The sequence below is a fragment of the Panthera pardus genome, unplaced genomic scaffold (genome assembly GCF_024362965.1).
Source record: "Panthera pardus isolate Hobbes unplaced genomic scaffold, ASM2436296v1 HiC_scaffold_8, whole genome shotgun sequence".
Classification (NCBI taxonomy): Eukaryota; Metazoa; Chordata; class Mammalia; order Carnivora; family Felidae; genus Panthera; species Panthera pardus.
Window position 1 is genome coordinate 90,521,039 of NW_026527013.1, and position 8,737 is coordinate 90,529,775.

Consider the following 8,737-nt stretch of genomic DNA (forward strand, 5'->3'; position numbering starts at 1 on the left):
CATATCAGACAGATGTCGATCCGTTTTCCGTTGGGAGAGGAAAGTCACAGGATGCCTGAGAACCTCATTCCATTCTCTTTCACGCCTTCCTCCTGGAGGGTGGGAAAAGAAAGAGGCCCTAGCTCTCAGGGGTAACCCTACATGGAGTAGGAAACTGATGCTTCTCCCCCTTCCCCTTTCCACACGTTTCCAGTTTGTCTCACGACTGCCATTCTATAACCCTTAAATCATTTGCTCTTTACCTCTAACATTTCACTAGGTTTTCCCCAAGCAAACATAGCATGCCTTCTTTAAACAGTGGCTGAAGGAACTTGAGATAGAAGGGATGATAAGGATCATTTATTCTAATAACCACAGTTCCTAGGGAAGAAAGCCGGGGCCTCCCTGTGAGACACTTTCAGGAATTTGGTAAGTGGAGCCACAGATAAAACTCTCAAAAGTGGCTAAGTGGCTTTTGTGGCGTCTCTGGATTTTCTGCCTCAGCTCGGTTACAAAATGCATCTCAGAGATTATTCTGACAGCAAGAATCTTAGCATCTTCAAGTTCAGTGATTTCTTTTTTAAATTAGAAGCTTTCTCTTCAGTACCACACACGACAGCATCTTGTTCTACCAGCAATGGGTGCAAACTTATGTTCATCTCAAAAGCCCACGCCAGGGAGTTCAACGGCATAAAACGTGTCCCTTTGAGACCCCGGCGACCCCCACACCCTGGCTGCACACAGAGAAGGTATGGTATTCCGGAGGGGCTACCCACAAAGCTTCCCAGAAAATGAGCTTTAGTGAAGACAAAACAATACTGTTTAACGGTGGCTGGCTAAATGTTTATGTCACAGATCAAATTTCTCTCATTTAAATAGTTGTTTAAGCAGAAGCATCACTTTCTTGGATTAAATTACATTGTATAGTTCCCTTCTGTCCTGTACAATTGAAAACAAGGTAAACTCAGTATCTCAAAGAGAGTCCCTAAACCAGAGAGTTCAATACTGTACGAGAGATACCAATAGCCATATGCATTTCCATGTAACCCCAAAATTATCAGTGCCTCTAGGAACACGGTACAATGCTCCTAACTATGTAGGTAAGTTAACTAAAAAAGGAAATATGTTTATAATCAAATATTGCCCATACTTTGACTTTAGATGAGCAATTCCTTAAAGCAAGCAGTAAGTCTAACATCAATTTATTCTATACTATTTCTCCTTCAAGTTCCTTTTCATTTTAAGTAAAATTCTCTGTAGAACATCCATATATGGAGATATCTGTGTCCATATAGCAGGAAAATGCCTACTTATGTGGAAATACTTTTTTTTAAATATCTTCCTTACCTAGAGGAAATTTCAGACACTTTGGGAGAGAGAACCCTTAGTAAGTAACTGTGATTAATTTGATGGATAATTTATTCAGTCATTCAAGAAACTTTTGGACTCAGGCTCAGCTCTAGGCAAAGGGGATGGGGTAATGAATGAAACAGAAAAACCAGTAATATATAATATGTCAGAAGTTGATAAGTGATGTGAAGAAAGTAATGTTGGGCACAGACAAATAAGGCAAAGTGGGAGCAGAAGGTTACTATTTTTTATTCAGTGGCCAAAGAAAGCCTCTATGCTAAGGTACCATTTGACCAGAAACATGAAGGAAAGGAAAACAGGGAACGCTGTCTGTCTCTGGGGAAAAGACATTCCAAGAAAAGGGAAGAGCAAATACAAAAGTCCACAGCTGGAAGAATATCAGGGAGGTGACTAAGGATGACAGTAAGAGAAGATGAGTACAGAGAGGGGGCAGGTCATGTAGGACCTTGGAAATCACTGTAAGGACTTTTACTTTTTTACTCTAAAGAACTGGGAAAAACACTCAAAGGGTGTGGAGTGACCTAACTTTAAAAGCATCATTTTCATCATCTTGGCTGTGTGGGCAGAATATAAGAGAGGGAGGAGGCAGAGACATAATTCCAGAAGCTACTGCATAGTCCAGATGTTGGTGGTTTAAAATCAGGGTGGTAGTGATGGAAAGCAATCAAGTGTTCAGATGTTGTATATAATTTGAAGGTGAAGCTGACAAGATTAGCTGCACTAGAGAGGAGGACTAATGCCTGACATTATTTTATTAGAGTTTAACACTTGTGGCCTGACTTTGATCCCTAGACACAGAAGCACATATAGCTTTTCTTAGTTGTTTGAGCCTCAGGGTGAATGAGTTTCTGATCCTCGCCTGAAAACACATTTGGATAAGAAAGAGGAAAAACTAGAGATGTTGGGAAACTAAGAGGAGGCAAAAGGAATGCAAAATAGAAAAACACACAAATTAAGTCCTTCCATTTTCAAATTATTTTATCGTACATCCGCTTTCATACATCTTGAGGGATGGAGGAGAGAATAACAGAACACGATTGGGAAGAAAGAATGACAGCATATCGTGGCAATAATGGACTGGGGTGTTTAGTTGAAGACCAAGTGGAATTTCTATCAATAAGTTAATTGAGTTGTATTCTGGGTAATAAAATAGTACGTGCCATATTTTCTTTTTCCATGAATATTGTCTCGCAAGAAATAAATCACTGAATGAAGAAGGCTTTGCATTCTTAAGTTCTAACTCCACATTTGGAAATTACATCTTGGGTCTGTAGATTTTCATCCCGCATCATAACGAATGTGATTTCCTCTCAAATCTACTGTTAATGATTTAAGACCTTTATCCCGAGAACCTAGCCTCGTTTCTTAATAACTGATTCTGTGTCTTCCACCGTGAACTCTGACAAAGCAAGGCTACCGAAGCAGCGGCTAATAGTGTCATCGTCTTCCCAGACAACTTGTATGAATCAGCAGAAGAACATCTGGAAAGGGACCTAGGGGCCCTAGCACAAGTAAAATTAAGGTGATGAGTAAGAAAACAGGTTCAATAACAAAGTAGGAGGAAAAAGCAACAAACAGCTGGTAGAAACTGAATTCCATGACCATAGCATTAAAATATCTAAACAAGCAGACATGCTGGGAAAAATTTTGGGGGGTTACTAGGAGCAAGGAAATGGAACAGATGGAAACAAAGTGGAATGTCTGTTCTGTTTAAATGTTTGTTTTACTTTTTTCCCCGCATCTGATATATTACACAGTTAGAGTAACACACTGATTCTCAGGAACCAAGTCTCAACCACTAAATTGATTAACAGACTTGGCATCCATACGAACCTATTAAAGAAATATGTTTAGCATTGATTGAGGGCCCAGGTACCTGAAAAAAACGGGGTCATTTTTTCCAAAGCCCAGCCAGCCTGTGCATTACTGGTGGAAGAGAAATGGATTTCACAGTGCAAGACAAAGCTGCCACTTGGCTGCATTGATTTCCGATGCCTCACAGAGTTTGTGAAGTAAAATATGCCTTTTGATGGGTGTGAATGGCCCTTTGGTGATCAATGGTGGAACGTACCAGGTTCTTTTCCACTGTGTTCACTGTTCTTTTCCACTGTGTTCACTGTTCGAGTTGAGTAGCACCACCTTAGCCTGGGGTAACTAGCAGCTGCTCCTCACCCCCTCCTCCCAGGAAAGCCAGAAATAAGCCTACATGCCTCTTATTTCTGAAGGAAAGTCTGATTACAGAACTCTGCTTAGCCGCACTTAAGAAAATGGGCTAAACTTACACCATTAAAACCCTCAGGAGAATTTCATTAGAGTAATAGCAAGAGCTCATCACAAACACACACATGAAAATGACAGTACTTTGCTCTGGCACATAGTTTACTACCTTGGGGAATAACAGATGGGCTAAGACGGGAGGCATATGTAAAATATTTATGACATGCAAAGTAATTGAGATAGTAAACTCATAAAACAGTAATTTCCTCTACTATATTCAGCAGCACGTACAAAAATGAGAATATTTTTCACATAATAAAATAAAATGCACAGGCAAAAGCTACAGATGGAACAGTAAAGGAGATGCAGAAAAACACAAGTTACAGTTCCCTTTAATCCACTTGAAAGCGGTTAGGGACAAAATAACTGCAGAAAGAGTCTTGGGGAGTCTTTGCTGTTGTGATTCCTGGTAAGAAAACCCTGAATTTGTATTAGCTTCCTTTCAAAGAGTTTAGATGAGTTCTAACATAGGGTGTTCCCTTCAATGTCCCTGTGAAGCAGGTAGATGAATCAAAGTTATTCTGCAAATTTTCATATTGATTATCTCCAGGCGGGGTGGGGGTGGGGTGGGTAGGGGAACATCATTTGAAGCTCTAACTTAGGATTTTCCATGCAGCTACCTTTGTAGCCCCTGTACTTATTACCTACCTAGTCAAGATACCCTCAATTTTTTTAGAAGTTAGAATGCATTGAGCAAGAAAATCTGAAGATCACACTTGAGAACAGCATTACGGCAAACTCCAAAAGTATGGGGAATGTAACCGGAGGTTTCTGATACGATCTTTAAAAGTGCAGGCAGAAAGGGTATCAGAGTGATCCAAGATAGACACAGAGCATGAACATACCAGCCTCTGGTTCTCCTAGACTTACCCCTATGACATATCATTCCTCTTCAAGCTCTGGAAATGAAAAATCTGCACAGAAATAATAAAACCTGATCCTGGAAAAGATGAAGAGATTAGTGAAAATGTCAAAGGCACCAGGCTGGCCCTGGGGTGTTCACAGCCTGAGCTCCTTCTCTTCGCAGGGGTGGTTGATGGTCATTGTCACCATGTGGCTTGATAAGAAAAAAGGCCTACCTGACCCCAAACAGGGCTACCCATATGCCTCCTATTTGCTGGTCATTTCTTCAGGTGAAAAGATTATATCCTTCTTGAAACTTCCATTGGTTCCCCTGTTCTTGGAAATGCAACAATTTATATAGTCATTCAGAAAATATTTATAGAGGTTCTAAGAGGGTGTATTCCATGACCACCAACTGGGATAAAATAATGAAAAAGACAGAGCCCCTGGATACTTCCTGGTCAAGATTATTATAAGACATAAGATGTAACAAACAAACAAAAAAAAAGGCAAGAAAAATATTGGTTTTAAAATTAGGTGATGTGACAGAGAATAACTGGTTGGCTATTTGAATTACGTGGCCTGATGACAGCCTTTTACAGGAAGTGATATTTCAGATATAGATGATAAAAAGAAGCAAGACATGTGATGAAGAGAGGGAAGAACATTCCTGGCAGAGGCAGCAGCTATGGCAATGGCCTGATGTTGCCGTGATGTGCGTGTTTGAGGACAAGCGAAAAATGGGGACAAAACCGTGGAATGAGATGAATGCAGAAAGATAGGCATGGTCTGAATCACCCTGGGACATACACACCAGAGCAAGGAAAGCACAGAAGGAAGCCACTGGAGGAGTAGAGGGAGGTGACTAACATTTAAAAATGCTCTCACTGCTGTACAGAGAATGTGTGGCAGGGGAGCAAGAGGGGAAACAGAGATACCAGCGGCTCCACTGTTGGAGTAGCCAAAAGCCGGATAATGGCGCTCTGGCCCAAAGTGGTGGATGCAGAGATGGGAAGGCAGACGGGGAAGATTGAGTCGATTCGGCAGGATGATAGAGTTGACATGGGAGGTGGGACAAAGAAGGAAGGAAGCAGAAACGTTAGGCTTCTGGTTTGGGTCGCTGACTGGATGGTGAGACCATTCACTGAAGGAAGGAAGACTAAATGGGGACAGGTTAGGGAATCAAGTGTTACTCTGTGGCTAGTTGGTTTTGAGATGCCTATTAAACACCCACATGGGGATGTCAACTTGATATACGGAAAGAGAGAGACTGCAGAAAGAGCACAGAATGTCTGCTAGGTTTCCAGTGAACTGTGATTGAACTTCACCTCACCTTGTTCTTTCTCTTGCCTTACCTAGCTTTGATGAAGCTAGGGTTAGATAAAGTATGAAGAAACTTTACAAGGAATGAAGTAAAACCCTCACATTTGAAATTATCACTATCACTTTATATCCAATGTTTATTTGGCATGGACAGTGTTAAAATGTCTTCATTGTGGAAGTTTCAGAAAATGTCAATTATGCCATGTTTTCTCCCAAAGTTATACCTTTCAGTGGGATCATATTGTAGAGAAAATTGAAGCCGATCCTAAAAATGATAAAAGGAAAAATATGTCCAAGAGTTAGCCTGTCACGGACTCTGCTATAACCTGACAGTCACACAGACTGGTCCTTATGGCTTTTCTCACATACCTAGCCAAGTAACCAATGCAAAATTGAGAAGTTCAAGTTTCCCTAGTTGTGAGGCTGCTGGAAAGACTTCAGTGTCCTAAACATGGTGATTGAGCACATAATCTCAAATTTCATAATCAGTTTCTCCTTTGTGTTTAAAAAAATCCTATGGAAAAAAAAAATGCCCTTTTAGGGGGCAAGAATATTTCCACTGTCAAGCATGAACACTTTAGCAGGGAATTAGCTCATATGATTATTAACCAAGAGGTATGCATTTAAAGAAGAGGCCAGCTGACTGGTTGGTTTGACCTGAGCTGTGGTCAGGTAGCCAAGAGGATCAGTTCATTCTGGTCAAAGCATAGCATCATGGACAGGCTAAGGGATGTCACATAAACAGCTCTAAAGATTCTCTTGGCTACATAGTTGCACATCCTGTGGCGAATGGGGCTCCTTGCTTTTTTGTCCTCATTTGGTAAAAAGACAAAGCTGTATCTAGATTTCTCATAAAAACAAAACCTTCTAAGCGACAAGAGATATGAAGTGTACCTAGGAAAACTAAATGCTGTAAAAAGAATGAATATGCGTACTCATATTGTGCTCACACCCTGACACTATTGTCATTAATGTCATTGACAAGAACATCATCCCTTTGAAATGTCTTCCTTTCTGAGAATTGTTAAGAATCTGAGTTCTTAGCACCCCAGCCCTTGCTAGAGTGTTTCCGCAGAGTTTCTCTACGTGAGCAATGAAAGCGCATCAAACCACTCACTACGGCAGTGGAGTTCACAGGTCACTCGTGAGACTACGTGAGAGTCACCCCTGCCCAGAGAGAACAAAAGTAACGAAGGTACTAAAAACCGCAATGAATTTAACAAATGGCAGTGAGCTTTGAATTTTGCACATTGAATTTTAACCAGTTTATAGCTTACCAAAGCTCATTTTAAATCCACAAGAGACTCCTTTCAACAATGATGGTGCTTATCAACTCTCTCTCCAAGAGGTAGGTCATTAGCAGAGGAATGTGCCAGGATACAAACTCATTTTGAGCAGAACCTAGTTAGAACGTGGGACTACCACAGCATTAATTCGCTTAGCTTTGTCCAAAGCCAAATTAAAATGGGTTTTGAACTTAATTTTAACTGGTGTCTGAGATCATCCATTCCATTACCTACATGGCTCGCTTGACTGACACTGCATTTTCTGACCTGTTTTGTTTTCCAGCCTCTGCAAGCACGTACGTCCCCACGGTGTGCAATGGGCGGGAAGTTCTCGACGCCACCACCTCATCTCTGTGATTGTGAATTGCAGTTCAGTTTTCGTGTTTTTAGACTGTTAGACACAAGTGCTCACGTGCAGCTCCAGAATATGGAAACAGAGCAAAAGAACCCTAGTACCTTTTTTTTAGAAACAGTACAATAAATTATTTTTGAGGACTGTACAGTATATAGTGATGTGCTAGAACTTTTTAGGCTGATTTTAGTGCCCCTATTATTAACAATTCCCCCAAATGTGGAAATAACCATTGTTTACAGAGCTGAGCATTGGTGACAGGGTCTGACAGGGTCAGTCTAAAAAATATGGTGGCAATATTAGGTAACTTTTTTTCCTATGAAGTTTTTTGTAGGTCCTTGTTGTAACTAATTTAGGATGAGTTTCTATGTTGTATATTAAAGTTACATTATGTGTAACAGATTGTTTTTCTCAGCACAAAATAAAAAGCATCTGTATTAATGTAAAAATATTGAGAATAAAACCTTCAAGGTTTTCCAGCATGGTGGATAATGGCTTATTCTTTTTTAATCGCTCCAAGTAATCTGAATATATTGACTTCAGATTATCTCTGCTTTTAATGTTGGAAATACTTGACTAAGTGTGCTTCTCTTTCCATCTACATACACTTTGAACACAAGCTGTCACCCTGATAAGAGAGTTCTGAGCAAAACTGGACTTCTTCATAGATCACAAAGATCAGATTTTGAGTGACGATACCATAACCATCAGGTTGTTTCAGGGGCCAGATGACAATATCTGTACAGGTTTCTTTAAGCCACATCTGTACAGCAGCCCAGAATTTGCCCAAATAGCCGTCAGATGCAGTAAGGAGAGGATTCCTACATTCTGAATGCAGACACTGTGGCCTGCCAGGGAAGGCAGGATGGCTCTCATTTTCAAAAGCACAAAGATGGCAAACTATTCTAATGTAACTATTCTAAACCAACCAGGAAGTTACTAGGAAGGAAGCTGGGATAGCATCCTGTCATGCCAATGGAAAACCATTCTCACCACAGATAGTGAATGGGGCAGTAAAATGCAGGAGCTGGTATTGGCCGGTGTGTTTCCAAAGTCCCAGTAACAATACTCAGGCACACAGGCTTTTCACTCAACTTGAATATTTTACTAAGCTAAATACAGGAGTGAACAGGGAAAGCAAGGATAAGGTAAAACTGGCTTATTCTTACTCACACTTTCCCATTTTTCCTTGTAAACGCTTCAGTCACAAATCGTTTATCCATGTAGGAAAATTCACGAAGAACTCATCTTCCTGCCAAGGCCTGTGCCAGACACCGTGAAGATGGAACATATTTGTTTCCTGGGC

The 8,737-nt window shown here is 40.7% G+C and overlaps 1 protein-coding gene across 2 annotated transcripts in view; it reads left to right on the plus strand.

The window, feature by feature from the left end:
- The window catches only part of GRM3 (glutamate metabotropic receptor 3), a 219,653-nt gene extending 211,740 nt beyond the window's left edge, over positions 1 to 7,913 (plus strand). For both annotated transcript variants that reach the window (XM_019443167.2, XM_053896899.1), the window contains one exon: positions 7,363 to 7,913. In XM_019443167.2, the coding sequence (XP_019298712.1) occupies positions 7,363 to 7,436 (74 nt within the window). In that variant the 3' untranslated portion in view covers positions 7,437 to 7,913. The remainder of the gene's footprint in view (positions 1 to 7,362) is intronic.
- The last annotated feature ends 824 nt before the right edge of the window (positions 7,914 to 8,737 follow it).